We start from the raw sequence: 27,410 nt of genomic DNA on the forward strand, positions 1-27,410 counted from the left end.
CCCAACTTTCTTTCTTTTTGCTGTTTTATTTTGTTTTCATTGCTTTGTTTCCTTTTTTTAGACATGGTCTAGCCCTGGCTAGCCTCAAAGTCATCACAGGAATCCACCTGTGTCAGCTTCCTGAATGCCAGGATTAAAGGTGCTCAGCCACCATGTCTGGCTCAGTCTCTTGTCTCTATTTGTCGGTGTTACTTTTATTTTTATAGAAAACCTAGTTTTGTTTCCAACTAGAGTTCAGCAGGGCACGATCGGCTATGGGATACCCAGGAGAGAGGCCTCCTAGAAGGGCAAGAGACTCCAAAGTTTCCCTCCCCCAGACTATCTTAAACTATTGACAAGAGAGACAGCAGATTTACTGGTCGTTTACTTTTAATGACTGGAGACTGCAAGCTTCTGTCTCATTCTTAACCTTCAGCCAAAGTTTCCAAGGAAATCACCACTGCCACTGGCTGTAATACAGTGTGAGAATTCAGGCAGAGGAAGGGCTGGAGGAACCAACAAAGGAAGATACAGATCCCTGAGGAAGCAATGCCTAGGAAAACTGTCAAGCTCAGTAATCCTCTAAATGGTACTCAATAACTTTTCTACACACACACACACACACACACACACACACACACACACACACACACACACGAGACCTCAAAGCCCCGCTTCACAGAGAAATACTTCCTCTAACAAGACCACACTTCCTAATAGTGGGGCCAAGAATATTCGAATCATCACAGAGTCATAAAGTAATAGATTTTAGAAGAGATACACAAAATATATTCTTCAGGCACAATGGGATGAAATTAAAAATGAGGGCTGGAGAGATGGCTCAGAGGGTAGGAGCACTGACTCCTCTTCCAAAGGTCCTGAGTTCAAATCCCAGGAACTACATGGTAGCTCACAACCATCTGGAATGAGATCTGATGCCCTCTTTTGGTGTGTCTGGAGACAGCTACAGTAAACTTATCTATAATAAATAAATAAAACCTTTTATAAAAGAAATTAGAAATGAACAGTGGGAGAAAAATCTGGAAAGTGTGGACATTAAACAATATGCTCCTTCAGGAAAACTGGGGTTTGCTTTGGAATGAATGAAAACAAAGGCACAGGCAGCCCAGGGTCTGCAGCCTCCCTATATCAGCTCTTAGCAGGAAGTTACTCACTGCAGATACCTGCAAAGGGAAGGAAGTCACACTGCATGGGAGACATGTGGCATCAGACAGAGATGGAGCAGTACAGAACCTGACCAAGAGATGATTACCTCATGAGATATACAGTTCTGAGATTATATATAGTTATTAGCATCTATCCTACCTAAATGAAGCAAATGTTAACACAAGTTTGGAAACACTTGAATGATTATAAGACCACACTACAAAATTGTCATGCAGCAGTCTGTAGAGGCCCAGAAGATGAGAACTTTATACGAATGGAAAACATTTAGCTACAAAATACATGGCCTCAATGTCATGGAGGAATGCCAGTTTCCAGGTCCAGCTGTAAAGAATGCACATGGGGATGAAGATGTAGCTCAGTTGGTGTTTGCCTATCGTGTTCAGAGCACTGGGTTCCAATTCTGTGGCACACCAAAGTGAGCATGGTGGCACACATGTGCAAGCCGAGAGGGTCTGAATCATCTTCATCAGTGACATAGTGACTTTTAGGCCAGCCTGAGTTATATAAAACCACAGTCCAGCGTAGGACCCACTCCCAAGGATAGGAAGGCAACACCAACTAGACTTGATGTGGGTTTCCAAAAGAAGGGGGAACTTCACACTTGGGTGGGTGGAGAGGTGAGTGCAAAGAGGGTAGGTATGGGAGGAAGAGGCAGGAGGAGGGTGAACTCGATCAAAATACATCGTATGAATTCTCAAAGAATTAAAATATTTCCCTCTCTCTCCTCTTTCTCCCTTCCCCCCAAAGCACATGCTAGAACACAAAGACAGCTTAAGGAATGAATGTCTCGGCAGATAACCCTCCATAGTCACAGACAGCAAAATTTAAAGAAACTATCACTTGCCCCTCCACTTAGAAACTGATCAATTGAGGAAAAGCTGGAGATTGTAATCCAGCGCTTGCCTACCATGGGCAAGGCCCTGGGTTCAATCCCTAGTGTCACACATGGAGAGACAATCAAGGAAGAAACTCTAATTTGAATAAATAATAAATAAACCCTTTCCCCTCCAAGTTGCTTTTGGTCATGGAGTTTCATCATAGCAACAGGACAAAACTATGCGCCACATCAGATTCGGCTTACCCCAAAATGGAAGTTTGGTTCAATGTAGAAACACCAATCAGTGCAATGCAGAGGTACAGGACAACCATCTGGTAAAAGCCCACAGCCTTTCATGAGGAGAACAGTCACTAAACTGGAACCAACTACCAATTCCATGCCTTGACTTGCCAAAAGCTGCCTGAAAGATTCACAGGGAACTTGTACTCATCCATGAAAAGTTCCACAGGTGACTTACCAGCTTACCAATGAAGGAGGGGCTGTCCAGGACATGTCAGGACATCCCCTGTTGCCACTGCTCCTGTCCAACATAGTGTAGGACACTCCAGGCTAGGCACAAGGGGAGGGAAGAAAATAAAAGGCAGCCAGTCTGGAAAGGAAGTGAGAATATCTCAGTTGGCTGAGGCACCATCTACAATCCTAAGGAATCCAAAAGAAAACTTATGGGGCTGTGGGCTATGAAAGGTATCCTGATTTCTGGAAGAGCTAAATTGAAGCCCCAGGTACCCTAAGGGATGGTAGGAAGCTTCCTAGTCTCTGGGTAGATCAGGCCTCTCTCACGTAGCTACAGCCCCCTACAGCCTCCTGTAGAGAGGATTGACTTGTGTAGGTAGGTCATGGCCCAAGTCCCTTCTCCACAGGTGACCACATGTCACACAGGCTCATGACAGACCAGTCACATAGAAACAGGACCATAATCCCAATATGTAGATGAGGATTCCCAAGCTCTCCAGCCAAGCCAATAGTACCAACTGGCAGACCCTGAATCATCCCAAAACTGTATAAAAAAAAAAAAAAAAAAAAAAAAAAAACCTATCCAGAAGGATTAAAGGTGTGCAGGAATTACTTCATTGTCTGAGAGTTTCTGTCACAGGAGCTGTAACACCACTGCTTGGGAAAAGATCTACTGTCCCACATGCCAACTAGCCTGTCTCCTGCTGGCTCAGCCCAATGTCCTGCAGAAATGGAGGTGGGACAGCAGCAGACCGCATCCCCTCCCTGCTCAAGTCCTCTCCTGTTCACTTAGCAAGATCAGAGATCTCCTTGTGAGGCCTCCTGAATGCAGGCCCACATCTGGTGACCTTGTGGGGCTTGAGCAGCGACCCAACTGCATGGACTGCGAGAAGTTAAGCTACCACCAGCACCACCCCCGAAAATGTTGGTAGCCATTTGTGCCACACCCAAAGATGGCGCCGGCTTCCTGATGATGATTCAGCAAACAGAGCTGTTGTCCAGCCCGAGGGATGTAGTGCGCATGTACCACACACTTCACAGCCCACTCTCGGGGCATGCTAATGAGATACTGGAGGGCACACCAATCAGGTAGCGACACGAGTCTCCTGGGCATATATAAGCAGTGCACTTTTCTTCCACGTGGTCCCCTGCTCAAGAGTACTGTACAATAAAGGTTGTTCGCAGAAGAATCCTGTTGCTGCACGTCGTTCTTGCTGTTGAGGCGTTAGGCGCAACACGAAAACACACTCTAGAGACAAGCAACCTAGCCTTTCCTGAGGTGGATTTGGACAAGCTGAAGCCTCCTGGTCAGAGCTACTCTCTGGTGTTGGCTGAAGGTCCCTCTAGCCTCTGTCTAAATCTTGACAGCCAGAAAGGGCATTGGCAAAGACCATCTAACCTCTCCTTAAGACAAAAAGAAAAACCTGGAAACACAGCAAACACATAAAACCCACAAGGGTGGCTGCCAGTTCTTAAATCTTCAGGAAGGCTTAGTGTTTTTGGACCTCTGTGGAATCCCCCAAATCTGATAGACCAAGAAAACATTCCCATTGGACAACGTGTTTCTCCTTCTTTTCTGTAATGGGAAATTCACCATCACCTAAAAAATTACCCCAGGCCAGAGAGAAATGTGCCTTACTAAAATCCCATGGAATAAAACTAGCCAAAAAAACAAGCCTCCTTGTTTTGAGAGGAAGTCCTTCAGATGGCACCGTGCATGGCCAATGACAATATTTATAGCCCAGATTCATGGACCCAGTAGCTTCTCCCATCAAAAACAGATACCCAAGAAGGAAAACTACCTTCCTATGACTTTTTGTAGATCTTAACCGCGATTTGGCAATGCATTGGGCCGTCTAAAACAGGACAGTCTGATAGCAACTCAGCTCCTAAGCCCCCTCAGTCAGATGAACCCAAAGATCAAGGTCCTAAAAAAACACCCTATTTCAGATCTCACAGCCCTTTCCCAACTAATAAGGGAAATAAAATCCATCTGCCCACCCCTGCTTCCTTGTGCTTCAAAGGAGACACTAAATAAACCGTGTGCTCCTCCTGCCCCTCCTCTCCCACCTAAGCACAAGGCTTTTTTTTTTTTTTTCAAGGAAAGAAAAAAGAGAGGAGAAGCTTCCACCTGCTTCTCCCCTTATTCCACACCCCTGTATCCAAGGAAAGAGAGGTATCTCTCCTCCCCCTTCTCCGAGCCACAGAAATAAAAAACCAGTAGATAAAACTCCGCCAAACTCCTTAGTCCCTTGCCCACAACCATCTACTATCTAACAACTTTGTAACTTTCCGGATTCCCTTGCAAAGCCGGATGCTGCCTCCCATGTTACTCTGGAGTCTGATGTAGAACTATTAACCCTGTTAATATCAACCCCAGTCAAACTAAGCCATTCAACTGGTATCCGTTGCAAGCCGCAGACTTAAAAGTACTCAGGCAGGCAGTGAAAGAAGGCAACTGGCAACTGACCCCTAGGCCTCAGCTCCTAGGCACAGGGTGTACCTCTCCTGCATTCGTCACCAAACAGGCCTATAGGCAGGAAGACCAGGATGGAGCTAGTGGCCTCATATACCCTCTGGTGGCTCAATTAGCCACCTATCTTCTAGGAAAAGATATCTTCTAGGCCTTAGAGGTAGTTCTAACCACTCAACCAGAAAGAGACCATATTAAGATAGAGGATATTACCCAAAGAGACCCTAAAAATCCTCCTCCAAATCACCCCCAATCCTAGGGGCCACTGTTAGATTTAATACTCCCTGCCTTGATTGGCTCTCCAAAGAAGCCATCTGGGTCCCAAAGTGGCCTCTCTCAAGGGAGAAGCGTAGAGCCCTCACACAGCTGGTAGAACAGCTGGTGTTACAACACACCCACCCCTCCCAAGTCTGTGGAACACCCCTGTGTTCACATAAAAAAAAAGAGCACAGGGGGATGGAGACTATTACAAGGCAGGTCTTATAGTGAGAAACCTCAAAGGCCTGGAAGCTTAGCCAATTAGCCTTTCTTCCCAGACACTTCTCCCTGCAAAAGGTTTTTAATCTCAGGCCCGCCCTGAGAAGTCAGAGTACATTTTTTTTTTTTTTTTTTTTAACACATCCACTTTCTTCCAGGACAATAAATGCCTTAAACCCACGGACCATTTCTTTTCATCCAGACCTGCCGCCAGGGAAGCCACACTGATCCGTTTGTGTGCACTAGACAATATTCACATGTTATTTTTATTTTCAAAGAGGAGGTTGAAAGAACTGTTTTGAGAAGGATGAGATAAAGAATCCCAGACTGTGAGAAGTCTTTCTTCTGGCTCTGAGCCTTGTGGTGATGGATAAGTAGTTCATCTTCCCTGATCCTGTGTCTTTTCATCTGTGAAGAGGAAGATGTACTAAGTGATAGCTAAGCCTTCTACCACCTCTAAGTTCCTTTGGATTTGCTATCTGCCTGGTTTCTGAATGACAAGCTCTCCCCTTCCCCGCCACCTGGAAAAGGCAAGGGCCAGAGGAGGGCAGATGCTAAGCTGCCATGAGAAGAAACGGGAGAAGCAGGAGCATGAAACTGTCACTTGCACAACTTGCTGCTTGAGCCAGTGAGGGGCTTGGGTGGAACACCGGGTTATAATTAGAGCAGCAGGCCCGCTGCTTCTCCCCCAGCTCCTGAACACAGCTGGACCTGCCCACAGCACACGCAGGACTGGGGCTGTGCTGGCCTTGCCCTGAGCCTTCTTGCAAAGGCCATCCTCAGGGTTGGTATAAGCGCTACTTTCCCACGGGCTGTCCTCTGTCCCTCCAGCGCTTAGACCTTGAGTGTTGATAACCTAACGACGAAAGAAGTTGTAAGCTGAGCCCGGTCACGTTGCCCTGTGATATAGTTTTATTTTTAACTTTGAAACACTTGAACTATGTCAGTTGACGTTTTCTCCCTTTCGATTGCCTTTCCAACAGAACTCGGGCAGCAGAACCGGCAGCCACCTCCTGCAGACCAGCTTGATCGACTGCAAAGGGCTGGTAGCTGCGGATGAGCCAGCCTGTACCGCTTAGGTAAGATTTTCAAGCACGGGCAGGTGTAGCTCGGGTTATTCAGATGTGTGGACCAGACCGAGGCTTACTAAGCATTACCTTTGTGCCTTGAGGGTGGGTTGTTGAACGAACTTGGTTACATGTGGGTGATGGGGGGAAAGGTTAGCACCGGAAAGCCCCGACCATGTGTAAACTGTTTTGAATTTAAAATCCTGCAGCAGTTTGCAGTGTCAGCAGCCTTCTGCCAGCTTCGGTTTTCTTCTACGGTCAACCAGAGCACATCAGTGCTACCTTTGTCACGCAGTGGTGACAGGGGAGGGCAGCGTGTCGGGAGGAAAGAAGTAGATACTCAGGGTTAGTCCGAACTCTGCAACGCTTTCTCCAGTCACCTCTGCTGCTCTGATTACAAGTCAAGGTCACAAGGCTTAAGTTCCATCTACTGAGCCACACCACCGGCTAATGTACCACAGCGGTACGTCTCCCGGCTCGCTGCTCACACTGCCTGCAACCTGAAACTCAGTTTTGCCAAACAAAACTGCCTCAAAGCAGCTTCTTCCTGCCCACTTCTCTTGTATCCAAAACTTGAAAGTGAAGACTGAAAACGTACACAGACTTAGGCACCCGAACTCAGAACTGTAATGGATTTGAGGTGTGCACACCCAGAGCCACAGAAGTATGGTGGTGAAAGAAATCCATGGTTTAAAAAGCCTAAGAGGCAGATACATTACTCCTAGCTCCTAGAATAACTACATCTCAACCTTCCTAATGCTGTGACCTTTTAATACAGTTCCTCATGTTGTGGTGACCCCCCACCCATAAAATTATTTTATTGCTACTTTATAACTGTAATTTTGCTACTGTTATGAATCATAATGTAAATATCTGATATGCAGAATATCTTATATGTGACCCACAAAGGGGTCATAATCCAGTGGTTAAGAACTCCTGTTACATATTATTATGTGCATGAAAAAAAGTTAGCAACAGAATTGGGCCCTGTTTATTTCCTTATATTTCTCTAGTTTAAAGTTCAGCTAAGGTCATCCTGGGAAGTGGCCTGAAGAGAAAAAGATCTGAGGTGTTTGGGTTCGAGCCATCAATGCTGAGTCAAAGTAGATCTAAAGCAACTACTCGGATGCCTGTCATCTAGCTCCTTCTTGTAACCTCCAATGTACCAGAGTAACACCAAGTCTATCCAGGAGTCTATGTTAGTATCCTACCTATTTGCTTAGGCACAGTCAGTTCCACTGTGGCATTTAATTTTGCCAGGGTTTCCATAGCAACAAATCAGAAATGTATGCTGGGCTGCCATCCTTATGAGACTTAGGTATGTTAGCTTAGAAGTCATCAAGGGGACAACCTGACTGTGACCCCCCCCCCCCAGTTAAATACTTTATGAGCCAACAGCACAGAGGGATATGACACTGATGTCAAGGTATAGATATGGACAATGACAATCAAAGCTGGTAAGTAAAAAGCTTTAAAGATGGAGTGACCTCTAGAGGTGAGGCTGTAGACTGTTAAGCTGACAGGATCTGGGGAAGCACAGTATGTGTTAGGGTGTGGGGAGGTTGCAGGTATCACAGCCCAGAAGCCCATGAGCCACATATGTCATTTGTCCTCAGATGCCTAGGTGAGGTAAAATCTCAAGGGGTAGAGAGCTGAGTGTAATGTTAACTTTATACATTTTCTTTCTCTAGAATCAAATGTCTCCATAGCAGGGAAGTGGAGGATCAATGAGTAACTGAATGATTAGCTGGCCGGTGAGAGGGATAGGAGTTAAGGAATACCTCTGCCCTTTGCCCTTTGCTCTTTAGCCTTTAGCCTTGCCACTTTTCACTGAAGCAGAACAGAAATCAGTCATTACTGTGAGAGCTTGCTAACTACATGGGGTGTCAGAAGCATGGGGCACCAGAACAGTCGCAGACTGTATGATGGGCACTGAAAGGGTCATTTGCTTAAAAATATCTCCCTGACATCAAACCTGTTTGTCACTAACTTTAAAACCATAGTAAAACATGAATTATCTCTTGATCCCATTCTTTCTTACTTGATTTAAATGCACTACTCTCTTTGTTCTTGCCCAATGACAGTTTTTACCATCTCCTCCAGCCTCCCAGGCTCTGTCCCCTCAGCACCATCTATACACTTTAACACACCCTTGGACACCTCCACTCAGGCAGTAGCTGTGTGGTGCTGGCATTTATCCAGACATCTGGGAGCAGGGGAAACAGCCTGCAACAACGAGCACAGAGTGTCAGAGTGCACACAGGACACGGTCATCCTCCTCAGAGTCTCAGGTTTGACTCTGAACATCGGAGAGGTAAAACTTGGACTGCCTGAGGATTATGGGAAAATTCCAGACTTCCCTCCGCTCCACCAAACTCTAGTACAAAGACTGCCCCAGCCAATGGCGTGGGCACTGAAGTTGGAGAGATCCTGGAAGTGGGTGTTTCTGGTTTTCTGCCTGGTCCAGAGATGTCTGCATGCTCAGACGTCTCTGAACAGCAGAACAGCTGCAGGCATTCTGAAGAACAAGTCCTGGTGACTATTCTGGCATCGTTCAGTGTGTGTTCCAAGTCAGATCCACACAAGTGTCTCCCACTCAGTGGGGGCTTCCTTTACCTTAGGGGCCGAAAAGCTTTTCTCTCCAGATGATATACACCTGACATCACTTCAGTTCCTCCCCACATTTGCTCCAGACTATCCTGGGCCTTTTTTTTGAAGTGCCCCTTAGTTTAAGGTTCTTTTTAGTGTAGTATAAGTCAGTTCTATTCCATAAACATTAATTGAGAACCGACAGCCAGCACTGTCCTAAACTAGCACAATCCCTAACTACATTTTAAATGTTTGTTCTTAATCTTTTTATTGTTTATCTATTTTTATTCTTGTATAGTTAAAGTTTCTGTGTTAGGGACACTTATTCTCCAGCTTCTATTCTAGTACATTCCTTGAGACAGATTTGCGCCCTCCATTAATACTCTGGTCAGAGGTCCTTCCCCTGACTGGCTACACCTGGCAGGTGTGGCATTTGTTCTGGGCTGCTCCTCTCAACACTCACCATTCCTAGTGGCAAAGGGAAGTCCTCTATTAAAAAAAAGTTTAGGGATTAAAATATGATACATTATTTATTCTCTTCCTCTTTCTACCTCCAGGAGCTTTCATTTAAATCCATAGCATCTTTTTAATTGTTGTTACATACCTCTTTCTGTATATGTCTCCCCCCCCCCCCGTGTGTGTGTGTGTGTGTGTGTGTGTGTGTGTGTGTGTGTGTGTGTATTTCCAAATATGGTGTTACTTGTATGATGCTTTCAGGACTGACCGTTTGGTATTGTAACCAACCCACATGCTTTCCCTTGAGCAGATTCTTACCCCCACGCTCTGTGTCCCTTAGCTGTCTGTAGTCCTTTGTGTAGAGTTAAGGTCTCCTGAGGTTTCTGCCTTGCACGTGAGCACATCTGTTGCTCTTCTCCTTCTTCAGGACTTGTTTAGATATCCATGATAAAACTACATGGGTATAATTTCTCTGACAGTTCTAGAAGACACAACCTCAGAGCCAAACCTCCCATTCCTCTGGCTCTGACAGTCTTTCCACACTCCCTTTGCCAAGATGGTCTTAGGTGCAGGAGTTGTGCTGTAGGTGTGTTACTTAGGACCGGGCTCTATGACTCTGCATTTTGATCAGCTGTGGTTGTTTGTAATGGTCTCCATCTGTCTTAGATACTGTTTGGTTGGTGTAAAGGAGACACTGTGGCCAAGGCAACTTTAAAAAGAAAACATTTAATTAGGGGCTAGCATACAGGTTTAGTTTGAAGCTCAAGGCCATCATGACAGGGAGCATGGTAGCAATCAGCAGACAGTAGCTGAGTTTCACATTTGATCTGCAGGTTGTAGGCAGAGAGCTAGAGACTGGGTCTGGCATGTGTTTTGAAATCGCAAAGCCCATCCCCAGTGACACACTTCCTCTAACAAGGCCAAACCTCCTAACTCTTCTAATGTGGCATTAGGAGGCGTGGCACTTTTAGAGGAGATGTGTATGTTATTGGAGCTGGGAGTTGAGGTTTCAAAAGCCCAATGCATTCATTCCCATAGCTCTCTCTTTTGGTCTCATGGTTGTAGCCTCAACAAGAGAACTCTCAGCTGCTGCTCTGCCTGCCTGCCTGCCTGCCTGCCTGCCTGCCTGCCTGCCTGCCCGCCTGCCTTGATGGGCTCTAACTGTGAGCTCCAGGAAATTTTCCTTTATAAGTTGCCTTGGCCATGGTGTTTTATCATAGCAATAGAAAGGTAACTAAGGCACAGTCTGTGGCAAAGAGAAGCTTCCTCAGTGAGGGCTGAAGTTGACACTTCTCTATGAGTATAGGAACAGATGTTTAGAATGTACATATGCTGGCTTAGTAAACAGGTAGTTGTAGGTTTTCCTCAAGATCCACAACTTCACTAGTCCTGGATGGTTGGCCAGGTTACCAGTGTCAGACATGATTTTTCCCTCTTTTTAAGCAGGCTTTAAGTCCAACCAGAGCACTGTTGGCTACCACCAAGTGCACACGCTACTGCTCCACCCCCAGAGTTAGGGTCATGCTGGGCATTGTGTGGTTCACGGGCACCAGAGCTGAGTAGGACTATGGACGGCTCACCCCCTTTGGTAGCATGAAAGCTACTCTTTAGGGCGGAAGCTTTCAGGTCTGATCCAGCTCTTGTCCTTTGGGAATTTGGGAAGTGCTTGGTGGCTTCAGCAATAGTGACACACCTTTCACACCTCCAAGGGGAACCAGGAACAACAGCCTATAATGTTTTGGAAGTTTTTTGGATAAGCCTGACCAACAACTCAAAAGAGGGTTTCTCATGCATGGTCAGGTTTTGGGGGTTTTTTAGATAGCCTGTGACTATTGAGAGAAACATTGTTAATCCAGATGGAAAATTTTTATTTAAAAGAAAGTCATATACATATATACCATAAATGTATAATGTATCATATATTGATATTATAACATACAACATATAATTATATAACAATATAATGACATTTTATAATTTTACAATTATATAATTTAATAATGATATGAATTAGATAATTATATTAATTAGTAATTAGTAATTAACACATGATTATGTTATATACATTTTAATATCTGTATGTTTTTATTTATTACATACTTATATAATTATTATATCATTATAATAATTATATAAGTATAATTATAATTATTATAATATATTCATATTATATTATTTTATATTATATTAAAATATATTATATTATTGTAATATATTTTGTTATATTATTATACTATAGCTATATTATAATATGATTATATGTGATTGTTATATATAATATATTGTATAATATGTGATATAATTATACTATTATAAATATTTATATATAGACTTACATGTATTGTAGGTACTTTTAAGTAGTTATTAATGTGGCTCCTTTTAACTTGTTTAGACACCCTTACAGTTCTCCCCCAATTCTTCTCTATTTAGCTTCCTCCCCTTCTAATTAAAGCCCCCCTCCATTTTCCACGTTTCCCCTGAACACTGCTATTCACCTCTCTATTGCTCCCCCACTCTTCACCCCACCATGGTCCCTTTTACTTCCTTGGTTCCTGCACTTACTTCTGGTTATGTGCTCACATCTGAAAATTTAGAGCTAGGGACCTCAGATGAGAGGACACATGAGATTCTGGTCGTGCCGGGTCTGAGCTACCTCACTGAGAACATGACCTTTTCTAATTCTACCCATTTACCTGCAAGGTTCATGCTCTCATTTTTCTTTCTTTTTTTTCTTTTGGATATTGAAGATTTTATTATATATATATATATATATATATATATATATATATATATATATATATGAGTACACTGTAGTTGTCTTCAGACACACCAGAAGAGGGCATCAGATCCCATTACAGATGGTTGTGAGCCATCAGGTGGTTTCTGGGAACTGAACTCAGGACCTCTGGAAGCAAGGAACATAAAGCCAAGGGTGAGCTGAAAGGGGCAAAAAGAGAAGAGCTCATGCAGGGCCTTGTTAGCCACAGGAATGGCGTGACAGTCTCTCCCTTGTCTTGGAAATGGATAGAGGTACTAAGCCGAGGAGTGATGACATCATTTTATAAGTAGTTAATATTCCTTTTCTATTGGGAAGGCTGTCTTATGAGATGCAAGAACGAGAAGCAAAGCTGATTATATATCCATGACACTAGAGCAGATGAGAGACCACGGTGCTTGGTCTCTGGCAGTTGTGCTAGATATGGATGTGAACACAGACAGGATGGCCCACTGACTTTCTGGGTCTTTCATGAAGACCCTTCACCTAGCAGCCAGCAAGACTGTTTCAAGAAGGAAGGTAAATTCTTTCTGCTCATTCCTACCTGATGGGAAGGCTTACAAAAATATCTCCATGGACACAGAGGTGTTTCCTGATTAGGATCATCTAGCTCCTTTCCACTCTGGAAGGACTACACATGTAAACACAATACTGTGTCCACTCTAGCCATGGCCTTGCTTCCTCCTCAAGGTATAGAGATGGACCACACATCTCTGAGAAACATGAGAGTGCAAGTTTTGAAGCTTGACAGATGTAGATCTCTTTATGCCTCAGTTTCCCTGTCTGTAAACTGAAGATGGCAACACCCACCTCACATGACTGTTGTGAGGTCTAAATAAGATATATGGGTGCCAAAACCTTCCTTCTTGTGCTGGATGGTTTTCTGGCTACTTGACCACAAGCTAGAGTCATCAGAGAGAAAGAAACTTCAATTGAGAAAATGCCTCCAAAAGGAGGCTGTAGGATCTTCTCTTAATTATTTATTGGTGGGAGAAGGTTTAGCCCATTGTGGGTGGTGCCACCCAGAACTGGTGGTCCTGGGTTTTATAAGAAAGGAAGCTAAGCAAGCCCTGAGGAGCAAGCTGGTAAACAGCACCTCTCTTACTTCTGCTTTAGTTTTTGCCTCCAGGTTTCTGCCTTGTTTGAGTTCCTGTCCTAATTTCCTGCAATGATATATGGTTATGTGGAAGCATAAAGCCAAATATGATGTCATATGTAATAACTTACCTCCCCAACTTCCTGTTGGTTTTGGTGTTTCATCACAGCAATAATAACATTAAGACACTTCTCTTCCCCCGTGATATTCAAAGCAGAGACATCCTCGTTCTATCTAAGTCGGGCAAACTCCAAAGAGAAGAAGCATCCTGTCACTGAGCATCAAATCAAGAAGGGTAAGAGCAGCCTTCTTACAGCACAAGGCAATTGATGCTATGTCTAATTTGATTTATTTGAGGCAACAGTCATTGTCTGAAGCTCAAAGTAATCAATTTACTGGGCAAATCTGCCTGGCCCTAAGAGGTTTCCTGAGATATGTGGCTTTCGATACATCCGGGACTGCCCAGGAAAGTCCCAGGAAATAACTTAGACTATCAAGAGTTCTAGATTGACCCTATACCAATGAAAACAATCTCCCCCAAGTATTCAATGAAAGGTTGAAATGTGGTTTTTATGTCGTTGGATTATGTCTGTCTTTCTCCTTTCTTTTATGGTCAAACTCCTCTAGAGTAATCTTTATTCAACACTGGTCCTATCTCAAAGTCAGCCAGCTGATGTCATTATAGAGTTTGGAATGAGAACTTTAAATAATGATATTTAAAAAGGAAGAGAAGAGCATCTTTGTTGACAACATGCACTATTTTCTCTTAAAGAGATACTTTCAAATAACCTCACAGGGATAGATAGAGAACAACAAAGCAATAGTATTTGATTCCTAAGAACAGTATATGGTTCCTAAGAACCAAACTTCAAAACATTTAAAGGGAAGATTGGACTTAGAGCTAATCACAGTGCCTGTAGCCAAGCATATCCTTGCTGGTGAGCAGAGTTCTCACTCTTGGAGTACAGAAAACTAGCCAGACTCTTTGTTTTTCTTCCCAGGAATAGAGCTCAATATTGTGACTAAATACGATGGTAACATGAAGCTGGACAGTCCTAGTGTTGGTAGTTTCCTTGCATGTCCTCACACCCTTTGTGATCTGGCTCTTTTCTACCTGAAAGCCAGAGGGATCCAGGGTCTTCCACATACCATCCTTATTTTGTTGGCTGCTATTCTGAGCAAGAAGCAGATGGTGCCATTCCTTCTGATTGGCCACAATCTTGTCAGTATCAAAATATGTGCCTTACCCCTTTTATCAAACACCATGGCCAAGGGTCCCACAGCTGAAATGCCAGAATTGCTGTTTGGGGATTGCTCATTAGCGTCATATGGTCATGGCTGTCATTCTTCTTTGAGGCAGTGTAGGTGGCATAACTCACCCTTTCCTTTATAGCTGTGACAACATAGTCCTGATTCACACAACCTTCTGGTCTCTCCTCTGGCTGTCCTTTTTCCTAATGTCCCCAAAATGGTCACACATGGCTTGGTATTAATACTTCATGTCTCAGATGGCTAGTCTGTGTTCTCATTTCCCACTTAGAGCTTCTTCTCTCACTTGGGTAGTGTCCAGACCGATATCTCTGCATCCAAGTGCCTGTTCTCATCACAAGATTGTCATCACCTTGGGCAATTTATACCAGACTTTTTGGACTCATCTTGCCTCCTCAAATAGCTCCTTCACAGACTTCTGTTTTTCTCGAAAATTGTAGCCAATCTTCTTTTCTCTTGGTTTAAAAATCTTGGTATCGACTTTATTTCCACATCTCCAGTCAGGAACGAACCAGATTCTCCTCTGCGTTGCCTCTCATCTGCCTCATCTTTGTTTCTACTGTCTTTAGTTTCATCTACACAACTACAACATAGTCTACAATAGTTTCCAATTCTGGATCCTCTTAACCGGTCCCAGTTAGCTCCCAAATCACAATATAAAATACCTCCTTATTGTGCACCATATAGTTCCAGATTTCTTAGTCTAATATTTAAGTCCACTATGGACTTTCCCCTGTAGGAATGATCTCAAATATGGCAAGAGACAGGCACACATTAAACGGGTGCTATGCAATTAGCTAGATGGGTCATTGGACACTAAGAATTCTTTTTTGAACTTACTCTGTTCTGTCTCCGTATATCATAGTTCATTTTTGTTACTATAACAAAACACCAGAGGTTAGGTAACTTACAAACAACTTATTTCTCACTTAGAGATCTGAGGTCAAGATATGGTGGATGTGCTGTGCTTGGAGGGCCTGTGGGCTGGCTCACAGCTATCTTGCTTTTTATGTCCTGACGTGATAGAAGTGATGAGGGTTCTCTTGCAGACCCTTTTATAAGGACACTTATTTCATTCATGAATGCTCTGCTTTAATGACCTTATCACTTCCCAAAAGTTCCACCTCCAAATGTGATCTCATTGGTGATTAGATTGCAACATTAAAAACTTTTTGGATATAACATTCAGCCCATAATACAGTCTACCCCTTTCAGCCCTCCGACCCTGTCCATCTTCCCCCTGGCTCTAATATCCTGCTTTTCTACTACTGGGCCCTGAGCCTATTTGATGCTCTGAGTTGCAGCTTCTTACCTGTCTCCTGGTTTAGGGTGGCAGGAATCTGGAGCACTCTGGGATGATCCTCCTTCAGGGGTACTCAGTGAGCCCAGTGGGGTCTAGAATGAAGGTGCAGGATAATAAGACTGGAAGTATGTTGTCTTAGTTTGGTTTCTACCTCTGTGCTAAAGAGCATAGCCAAATGCAACTTATGGTGGAAAGGGTTTACTTAAGCTTCAAGTTTATAGTTCATCATGAAGAGACGTCAGACCAGGAACTCAAGACAGGAAACTGGAGGCAGGAACTGAGGCAGAGGCCATAAAAGAATGCTGCTTACTGCCTTGTTCCTTGTGGCTAGATCTGCCTTCTTTCTTATACAACACGGACCACCTACCCAAGGGTGACACCATGCATAATGGGCTTGTTCCTCACATACAAATCATCAATCAAGAACATGCCTTAAAGACTTCCCAATAGGCAGTCTGATGGTGGCTTTATTTTCGGTTAAGGTTCCTCTTTCTAGATAACTCTATCAGTGTCAAGTTAACAAAACAAACAAAACCAGGACATGTATTGAGAATATAATTCCAGTATTTCTTTCTTACATAAACACGGGATGCAGTCAGATTCTACAGTAGCACAATACAATAGGACCTCCTCAAAAATGTCAGTGTTCTCTTCTGTATCATCCAACAGAGTAGCTTAGCTACCTGCAGATGTGGCTACTGAACACTTGGAACATGGCTGGGACAAGGAATTTACTCATTTCATTTCATTTTGACCAAACAGAAACAGCCACATGTCACTGACTACCATATAGAACAGTGCAGATTTATAGGTTTACAAGTGTCACAGCTGATCCTGTTGAAAGTGTCCTATGACTCAGTTTATAAGCCCTCTGCATGACTCATGGGTACGACTGACACAGAGTACAGTCAACAGATGTTTGTCAGATGGGTAGACAGATAAAAGCATAAAGAGAGCCATCATAAAAATGTGAGGGGTTATTGCAAACTAAAGATATAAAAAGACCACTAAGTCCAATATATTAATACTGAAAAAATTCTGTTGCTAGCTAGGTGCAGTGGTGCATACTTTTAATCCCAGAATTTAGAATACTGAGACTTGCAATCTCTGTGAATTCAAGGCTAGCCTGATGTACACAGAAAGTTCCAGGACAGCCAGGGCTACATAGTGAGCACACACACACACACACACACAATCATAGCCATAGTGTTAAGACATTGGTCTTAGTTTTCTTGGATGAGATGATAGTATCATGAATTCCAGAGGAGAAGGTCTTTGTTGACGTGCAAATAAGAAAAAGAGTAAAGTTCTGCACTTTCTGACTTTGGAACACTAACCTACCAGCTCTGCCCCAGAAGACCACATGGCTGGGACTGTCTTGCTGACTCTCTAGACCAGTTGTTACAAAGTCAGCCAGCCGGTACACCTGTAATCTTTGTTTTCACCCAAGTAAAATGGTTTAAATTGACTGAGTGGATAGGACAAGATTCTGAGGATAATTTGATATATCACGTGGTAAAATATTTTGCACTGTGATGAAATAGGAAACACAGATTTTATAAGAGCAAATGTGTAGGTTACAAAGCACTGTTAAAAAATGCCATGTACCTTTAACTCGTTTCTCCTTCTCAGTAGTGCTGTGATGGAGGTAGTGTTATCCTTCTCCTTCACAGAAGGGAAATGGATTTAAAAGATGCTAAGTAGCATTCCCAAGGCTTCACCGCTAATGGCCTTGTAGAGCTGGGGAGAGACCTATGCAGTTAGCCTCCTAGCCACTCCACTCAACCAAACTCACGGGAATCTCTCTCCCACACTCTCTGAAAATCCCAGAAGATCCGGCAACACATTCCCTCACAAAACCAAGCAACCGGAGCTGGGTAACCTCAATTATTCTAAAGGCAGAATACCTTCTGTTCCAGTTGCCACAGCCCCCACTGTAACCTTCTTCTAGAGTTTGGGGGAGTCGAGCCCTGACCTAGCCCCAGCACAGCTGAAGGCACTAAGCGAATGGCATAGGATGGGGATGCCCCAGGTCAAGCTGAACATTAAGCTGTTTCCTCAGTAGACATGAAGCCCCATGGGAAGGCAGCGGACATTGGGGCTGGGTGGGAAATTGAAGGTAGACAGTGAGGAAAAGTTGCAAGAAGCAGAAGTCGCAGACTCCATAGTTGGAATCGGTCCCATTAGGGTACACGTGGGTCAGTGTAAGGAGGCCTGGTCAGCATGTCTGATTTGAAAACCTGGTTTCATATTTAACAGATAAGTGAGCTTGGGTAAGATACTTAGCTTTTCAAGTCTCCATTTTTCTAGATTGAAAGTTGGGGCAACTCCCCCAGTATGGTGAGCAGAATTAAATTAGGACTATATGAGATCTCTTTGGTCCATAATCATATAAATAACTAAATGCTTTCCTTTACTAATACTTTATATTTTCATATTCCCCCTAGAGTTAAGAAGCCAAAAGTGGGGAAGACATGGTAAGTATCAGGATTTTGTTGGAGCTTCACTGTTGAGAGGCCCAGGTCTAACTCTATTCCAGAACCCAAGCAAATGACTGTAGATGCAGCTGCATGAGTTAATGATATCCATTATTGAGGAGTAGACCCCAACTAAAAGGAAGAATGAGAAACATTTGTGAGCAAAGATTTATAGTGAAACACTGAAGATGAATTGCTCAACACATAGAACTAATAAATGATGAGATAAAAGTATTAATTATTCTGATGTAGTCATTAGGCATTGTGATATATATCACATGTATGTAGTATACATATATCATATATTGTTGCAGTAAATATTAAAAAATAAAAATTAGTTTATCTCTTTACTGGCCCAGAGGTCTCACTACTCAGGCCCGACCCTGATACGGAGCCGCGAGCACCTCTGGCTACCAGTCCAAGCCACCACCCCAACTTATCCACGAAACTTCCTTCCCTGGCATATTTCTACCTCTCGTTCTCCGCCTCTGTCCCGGGGTGTTTATGTACCCCAAAAATCCCACATAAATACAACTCTATAGCCCGATTGCTTTTCACTCTGGTTTATATATTCAACTCTCAATCCACAAACCCTATATACAACAAGATTGCATCAAATAGACAAAGATACAAACTGCCCTTCTATATGAGATATTAAACTTGTAAAAGCCTTAACGTTCATAGATTTTTAACACCAATCAATCACACCTGGGTCTAGCTGGTCCTTGGGATGCTCCACGTTGCCATGACCTCTCCTCCTCCTCTGACCTCCTCAGACCTCTCCTCCCTTTCTACCTCCCTTGCCCCGCCCAGTCACTGGCTTCCCTTTATTTTGCTAATTAAAATGGGAAGGTTCTGTTTTGAACACACACACCACCTAACATAGCATAAACCACTGAAAAGAATACTCTGGATTTCTGTGTTCCCGATGGTCTCTGCATTGAAGTTACCACTGCAGTCTTAAAGAGACAGGAGGTAAGTGTACTAAAAGCCACTGCAAGAGTGCACTCCACTCCCCTTCCCTCACTCGCCTGTCTTCTCTGCCTTTGTCCCCACTGTGTCTAGGGCCGGGCTCGCCGGCCTCCACCTGCACTGCACAGGCACTGTGAGGGATGTATCAACCGCCACTGCCATGTTCCGGCGGAGCCCAGCGTCTCCTGCCTGATGAAAAGCTGCCACCTGCTCTGTGGCGCTACCTTCCACATGTGCAAAGAGTCAGAGCATTCACTCCTCTGCCCTCTGGAGCAGGTTCCGTGCCTCAACTCTGAGTATGGCTGCCCGCTCTCCATGGCACGCCACAAGCTGGCTAAGCACCTGCAGGTGTGCCCAGCCAGCGTGGTCTGCTGCTCCATGGAATGGAACCGCTGGCCAAACGTGGACTCAGAAACAGTCCTTCATGAGAACATCATGAAAGAGACCCCCAGCGAGGAGTGTTTGGACACAGCCCTGGCCCTCCAGGACCAAAAGGTCCTCTTCAGATCCTTGAAAATGGTAGATCTTTTCCCGGAAACCAGAGATGCCACAGAGGAGGAGCCAGCCATGAACGGTGATACCAGTTGGGAGGAGACTGGGGGCGCAGTCGGGGGTTCGGATGCCAGGCTAGAACCAAACTCTTGTTTGCCCGCAGCCAACGGGCAAATAGTGGAGCTCACTCAGGAGGAACGAGATGCCTTGGCAAAAACCAAAGAAGGGATGGACCTGGACAAGTTTGGCAAGTGGGAAAGTATGTTCAGCAAGGAGCACGCGGCCTCTGTTTTAACAGGTTCCTTGGGGAAGGGTGAAGACAAGAATGGAAATGTGGCTGGGAAAGAGCAGTGCTCTGCTGATGGTACCACAGGGGATGCAGAGGGTTCTGCCGAAAGGAGAGGACCACCGGAAAGCCAGAAGCCCCAGGAACTTCCCAATACCATGGAGATGACAGGGCTTGCTCCCTGGCAAGATGGAGTTCTGGAAAGACTAAAAACAGCCGTGGATGCCAAAGACTATAACATGTATCTGGTGCACAACGGGCGGATGCTCATCCACTTTGGGCAGATGCCTGCTTGTACGCCCAAGGAGAGAGACTTTGTTTACGGCAATCTCGAGGCTCAAGAAGTGAAGACGGTGTATACCTTCAAAATTCCCGTGAGCTACTGCGGGAAGCGAGCTCGTCTGGGAGACGCCATGTTGAGGTGCAGACCAAGTGAACACAAGGCCGTGGATACTTCTGACTTGGGGGTCTCTGTGGAGGACCTGCCCAAATCCGATCTCATCAAGACCACCCTCCAGTGTGCTTTGGAAAGAGAACTCAAAGGCCATGTCATCTCTGAGTCCAGGAGTATCGATGGGCTCTTTATGGACCTTGCCACCCAAACATACAACTTTGAGCCGGAACAGTTTTCCTCAGAGACAGTGTTGGCTGACCTCCTAGGCACTGCCCAACCCGGGGGCCTGCATGTGGAGCTCCACAGTGAGTGTGTGACCAGAAGACACAACAAAAGCAGCTCAGCCTTTACTTTTACCTGCAACAAATTCTTCCGAAGGGATGAATTTCCCCTGCACTTCAAGAATGTCCACACCGACATTCAGTCATGTCTCAATGGCTGGTTCCAGCACAGATGCCCCCTAGCCTACTTGGGATGTACATTTGTTCAGAACCACTTCCGCCCCCCTGGACAAAAAGCAAAAGTGATCTATAGTCAGGAGCTGAAGACCTTTGCCATCAAGCCAGAGGTGGCTCCGGAGCTGAGCGAGAAATGGAAGAGCGACCATCTCTCAGGCCATGACGGGAAAAGTCTGAATTCTCTAACCAGCCTGCCCCTGGAGGTTTTGCAATACATTGCTGGGTTTCTGGACAGCATCAGCCTGTCCCAGCTGTCCCAGGTATCCGTACTGATGAGGAACATCTGTGCAACTTTGTTGCAAGAGAGAGGGATGGTCCTCTTGCAATGGAAGAAGAAGAGGTATTCTCATGGAGGCACCTCCTGGAAAGTCCACAATCAGGCAAGTTAACAATCATTTATTCGTTCACTCAATATAAATGTATTAAGAGCTCTCTTGGGCACAAGTGCTGTGCCAGGAACTGGGAAGGATGCTGAAAATAAGGCTCAAACAAGGAGCTCAGTCTAGTAGAAAACAGTATATAAGCATGTGTTTGGCAGCCTAGATGCTAACGGCTGCTTATGTGCCTTGAATGCCTTCCGTTAGTTCATTTATTCCACACTGGCTCTCTCTTCATCCTTCTTTAGCTCTGTCTATTCCAGAAACTATCTCTGCAGCTTGCCTCAGCTGGCTCCCCTGCCTCCAGCTTCTTGTTAGGCTAATCCACTGTGAATGCTTCAGGAGGGGAAGCAGGGAGGGAAAGTACTGAAGGTCTCCTCAGCATGCCAACCCCTCCCTCCACGACACCGTGAAGTGGTTGTGTCCCTCCACTGAAGGAGGCCACACCAGGTGACTTGCTCCACATGGGCACTTGTTCTGGGTCTAGTGAACAGCTTCCCTCTTTCCATGCAAGGTCTAAGAGCTCTGGATATTGCCCTCAGATTTGTAAACCATCCCCCTTCCCTGACAACAAAACAAAACTCCTGCCTAAGTGTGCCTCCTGCCCCCTACTTGGATTCTGATTGATGTGATTAATAGACAAATTCATCCAGTCCCATGCCAACAGGCTTTAAAAAACCAACAGTTTTTAATTTTAAATTTTTTGTTTGGTTTCTTGGTTCCCCATACCTGAATTGCGTATTTAATATACAACATTATACCAAATAAATCAAATAATCTATTCCTATGGTTAAACCATGTTCCTTTTCTCGATGGATTTGTCGTCATTGAATTACAACTTCTAAAAAAGTCAGACTTGTAATTGATCTTATCCAAGGTATTTGTTGTATCTTTTCTCACAGCAAATGTGTAGAAAATATGAACCCCGAATATACAATGTTTATTTAGGTCACTGGTGCCATTGTTCTGTTTGTCCCTAGTAGGTGGATGTTCTCAGGTTGGTATGGATACATTTTTATTGATTATGTCCAAATTATTCTGCATATTTTCCTTAATTATTCTGTAAGCAGTCTTCCTGGAAAAATAATTATAAGACTCTCTTATGTATCTATGCCTACCTAGACATGTTAAAAATACCAGTTTCCACCAACTACATTAGTGTTACACGTTAGTGAGAACAATTTACTGCCTTTAGGAGAACGTCTAAGACCAGCACTTATATCTTCCTCAGCATAGTTGGATGTCAATAATTCAATTTACAAACTAAATATTTTGCTCATATTTTCCCTCAAGTCAAATATTTTGGTAACTTTTGGATATCATTTGGGACAGACTAATTTCTTTACTGAAAGGGAGGAAGAATTTACACGAGGCTAAAGGATATTCCTATGAAAGTCAGTCACTTTTTAAGTAAAGTAGATAGCAGTTCTAAGATCTCAGGAAAACTTTTCCTGCACAGGAACAATGACCAAACTACGATGGGGAGGCAGCCAGGCTGAAAGGTTAGCAGTGTATCTAACCCCAGAACCTCAAAACTGGTGACTTTGCTACACCAGCTCAGGAGGAACATCAATGTTTGACGGAGCAGCATAGTCACCGAAATCTTCTTTGGTGACTTTACTCTTGTTAGGCTGTTTTAAATTTTAATTCCTAGAAAAACAAACATAAGTGAGCCTAGTGATAAGAAGAACTACATTAACCTATATAGTTTAAAAGTCAAAAGGCAATGGTCTCAGGTAAGGCTTGATCAAGCAGCTCAGAGAACTTTGTTTCTCTCCACTTCTGCAATACTGGCTGCATTCTAAGGTAGTTCTTCTTTCGTGCCCATGGTAGTAGCTCCTGGGAGCTCCTTGGACCCATGCTTCCTCCTGCTCCAAGCACAGAAGGAAAGGAGAATCACCTTTTGATGTCCAATTCAAAAGTCACAGAGCAGAGCCCCAGGAGTGCTAATCATCAAGATTTGAACTGTGTATCTAGAGTTAAGTTCTGTTGCTCATAGGGGAGCTGGGGAAGGTGTGTGTCAATCATAGGGGAGCTGGGGAAGGTGTGTGTCAATCATAGGGGAGCTGGGGAAGGTGTGTGTCAATCATAGGGGAGCTGGGGAAGGTGTGTATCAATCATAGGGGAGCTGGGGAAGGTGTGTGTCAATCATAGGGGAGCTGGGGAAGGTGTGTGTCAATCATAGGGGAGCTGGGGAAGGTGTGTGTCAATCATAGGGGAGCTTGGGAAGGTGTGTGTCAACCATAGGGGAGCTGGGGAAGGTGTGTGTCAATTGATTTAACATTAGGTATCACAAGCAATTACAAAGCTGGCTAGGAAGATTATTACTCAACAATGTGCTAGGCATTAATTTCAGGAAGGGAAATAACAAATGTCCTAGCAGTCGCTGGGCACTTGGGAGGCTGAACACAGGAGGCACAGACTCATCTCACACACAGTTAAGCCCTACTCAGCCTGTAAGCACTCTGTCCTCACTGCCCATGTTTACCTTGAGCTTCTTTTTCCCCCAGCAGATCTGGCAATTCAGCAGCCTCTTCTCAAAAGTCAAGAGCTGGGAGTTTAACGAAGTCACCTCCATGTCTGAACACCTGAAAACCTGTCCTTTCAACGTCGTGGAGCATAAGACTGACCCGATTCGTTTGACCAGCATGTGCCAGCCCCAAGAACAGGCCAGGGAGAGCCTCGTGTCCACATTTAGGGCCCGACCACGTGGCAGACACTCTTAAAGATTTGCACACTACTGCTCCTGGATTCTCCAAGTTATTCAAAGTAGGAATGCACCACTCTGAACCTGTACATCTAGGAGCATTATGGAGTCCTTCAGACCTTAGCAACCACTCTAGGACACTAGGTTCTTACGAGCTATGGCTTGTATGATAGTGCCACTTTTTTTTTCTTTTTTTTTTTTCTTTTTTCTTTTTTTCTTTTTTTTTTTTTTTGCCTTATCTCTTTCCTCTCCTAAAACAGAGATAAGTCTGGGGAGAAAATTAATAGCTTAAGACCAAATGAGCCCAAGTTCTTAGTTGATTGGAGCACGAGAAAGCCCTGTAACGAGCATAGACTGCTGCTTCTACGTCGAGCTGTCCAGTTTACAAACCACCTTCATGTTCTTGGGGCAGGTGACACAGGGCCTGAGGTGCAGTGACCTCCCAGGGTGTCCACACGAAGGGAATCCAACCAGAAGGTTCTGAAGCTTTATTGGTGTTGACAGTTCAGGGCTTTTTAGTCACTCTACGGCATCAAAGCCCAGATGGTTTCAAGGCAAACCAAGAGAATGGAGCACATTGGGTAAGCGCAGCAGTTTCAAGGACACCACAAAGCAAAACAGTCTGTTGTATACAGTCTTGGCGACACCAAGAAAAAAAAGAAAAAAAAAAAAAACTCTTTAAAATGAAGGAAAGACCAAAGTTTTCCGGAAGCAAAGTAGCTCCTTGTTGACAGCCACTGTCCTAAAAGATGCTACATCAGCAATGAGAAGTTAGGATGTGCTCACTTTGTGACATAAACTGTGCCATAATTTACCGCAACTCTAGCTTGTTTTACTAAATAAGTTTTAAACATGTGGTGACCCTAAACTGAGAACCAGAAGGAGCTGATCTACCCAATACAGCTTCGTGTCCTTGGGCCACAAAGTAACATATCATCCCTGCCCTCTTTAGGGAAACCTGAAACCAGGAAAGTAATTTATCTCAGGTTAAGTTCCTCTTCCCTCAATTGGTGCCATTTTCCAGCAACTCTAGAAGTTCTCAAGCTAATGAAAAACAAGAAAAAGAAAGGCAGGCATCACAAGGGATCACAGACATCACAGCCAGCCAAGAATCCAAATAATGAAGGAGTCTCACCAATCGGTAAGATCGTTGTCTGGGCATCTGTCTGTCTGACCATGGTTCAAAGCTGGTGCAGGTGAAGAAGACCGTGCAGAAGGAGGCGGTGCAGAAGAAGGAGGCGGTGCAGATGGAGGCGGTACAGAAGAAGGAGGCGGTGCAGAAGACGGAGGCGGTGCAGAAGACGGAGGCGGTGCGGAAGAAGGAGGCGGTGCAGAAAAAGTAGGCGGTGCAGAAGACGGAGGCGGTGCGGAAGAAGGAGGCGGTGCAGAAGAAGTAGGCGGTGCACACTAAGGAGGCGGTGCAGATGAAGCTGGTGCCTCTGCAAAGGCAGCAGAGCAAGCCCATTCTAAAAGCATGCTCACTTTCTGCTGTATTCCTCACATGCTATTGTTAACACAACGCTATTATTTATTTCTAATCTTTACAGTTTGGTTTGGATTTCACCACTTTTTTCGTGCGTCATCATTTTCTAAAAGTGTATCTAGAATGTTCTCTAAGACTTTGCCCAGGGAAGATGAGTAACTGAAAACAGCCAAACAATGAGGTTGGCAAAAGGGAAGCGAGCTCTGCAGGTCACAGTTCTGTGCACGTGGAATCTGGTTCTTCCCACACAGTGGAATGAGGTTCTCAAAGGAGAGAGAGAGAGAGAGAGAGAGAGAGAGAGAGAGAGAGAGAGAGAGAGAGAGAGAGAGAGAGAGAGAGAGATGCAAAGAGAATGTGTGTGTAAAACAGATGTAGAAAACAGTCAGGATGCCCCCCATCTCTTGAGGTGTGAATACTTCCAGCCACAGTTCCTTCCCCACTCCCACCTCTCGCTCCTATCTCAGAGCAGTACTTAGATTAGTGACGTCTCTAAACATTTTTGTAAGGGAATTCATTATTTGTGTTAAAGGAAATCAAGATACCCAAGGCATTCCCTGGTCCCTAGAGACACCCTCACTTGGTGGGAAGAGGGCAAACACAGCAAAGGGACCATTTTGAGATGCTAGGATCGATGAATGGTTAGACTAAGGAAATGAAGCTTTGGAGAGCAGCATGAGCAGTAGGTACCCATAACAGAATCGAGACAGCTCCACTCGGCTTCTGTTTGCACGGCAGCTGAGGGGGTGGGGTGGGGAGACGAATGCACTGAGAGCATAGAGTCTGGACCGGGAGACATCTAAGGGCAGAGCCCTTTGAACAGCATACTTAATGGTAACTCAGACGTGGAAAGCAGCTAGTGTGGAGGGGAGAGAATATAGAACCAAGCCCCAAATGACCTGTAGCCTCAGCAGCATAGGGACTGGAGAAGGAAGGTGTCTTATAAGAAGAGGTCAGATAGGAAGCAAGTTGAGAATTAGAGGTAGGTTTAAAGCCACACCACCACCATTGTACGGGTCTAATGTACCACAGGCTATGTATCTATGGTGACTTATCCCCATGCATCAGTAAACCAATGCCTCTCTAATGGGAAATAATGGCTGCTCTGCCCACAGAAAGGCTAAGTGGGTAAGTCTTGTGAGTTAGGTCTAGAGACAGACTTGTGGTTCACTGGCAAGCATAGAAGTCATCATTAATATCCAGCAGTGTTTGTCTTCAAGAAAGGTCCATGAAAAGTCTGGACTGTGCTGAGCACTAGAAAGGCAGGGTCACCTCTATGAGGTCCCAGGCAAGGGTGGTCTCAGCCAGTAATGTAGATCCTTTGTCCCAATGCCCCTCTCCATTTCTTGGAGCTAAAACCAATGCCAATACTGTTGAGAGCTTTGGCTTTTATATCATATCAACCAGTGAGGCCCTACTTCAATCCCCAACGTCCACTTGGATTGTACACCAGCATCTCCCATTCTATCTTTGATGGGGCTGGTTAAGCCCAATTCTCATCTCTCGTCCCTGTTTTGTGCTTGTAGAATCATGTTTTGCTCATCATGGCTCCATGGATACCCTCATTTCCTCCTACCCATTCCAGCTCTGGACCACACAAAAGCCTCATGAACTTTGTTCACTACCCTTTTCTGGACATGGGATCTAGTTGTCCTGATAGTAGCAATCCTTGCCTTCCTGAAGCCCCTAGACACTCTGCGACCCACTGACTTGAACTTGTTCTCCTTTGGTGTTAGTCTTTTTTTATGGGAGGGCAACCTTCCCTTCCTACTTCCAGCTGTCTAACCAGGGTTTCTTCCTGGA

The 27,410-nt window shown here is 44.6% G+C and overlaps 1 protein-coding gene across 7 annotated transcripts; it reads left to right on the plus strand.

The window, feature by feature from the left end:
- The first annotated feature begins 6,117 nt into the window (after positions 1-6,117).
- FBXO40 (F-box protein 40) lies at positions 6,118-25,690 on the plus strand. Of its 7 annotated transcripts, none has more exons than XM_080918917.1 (6): positions 6,118-6,282; positions 6,392-6,487; positions 13,562-13,687; positions 18,412-18,441; positions 19,507-21,423; positions 23,931-25,690. In XM_080918917.1, exons 4-6 carry the CDS (start codon positions 18,439-18,441, stop codon positions 24,144-24,146), a joined length of 2,136 nt encoding a protein of 711 aa, XP_080775043.1. In that variant the 5' UTR covers positions 6,118-6,282; positions 6,392-6,487; positions 13,562-13,687; positions 18,412-18,438; the 3' UTR covers positions 24,147-25,690. The 7 variants fall into 7 exon arrangements, with proteins under 7 accessions (XP_080775043.1, XP_080775040.1, XP_080775046.1 ...); XM_080918914.1 differs by having other exon boundaries at positions 13,607-13,687; XM_080918920.1 differs by having other exon boundaries at positions 13,607-13,687; positions 23,934-25,690.
- The last annotated feature ends 1,720 nt before the right edge of the window (positions 25,691-27,410 follow it).

Source organism: Micromys minutus (assembly GCF_963924665.1).
Source record: "Micromys minutus genome assembly, chromosome: 7".
Classification (NCBI taxonomy): Eukaryota; Metazoa; Chordata; class Mammalia; order Rodentia; family Muridae; genus Micromys; species Micromys minutus.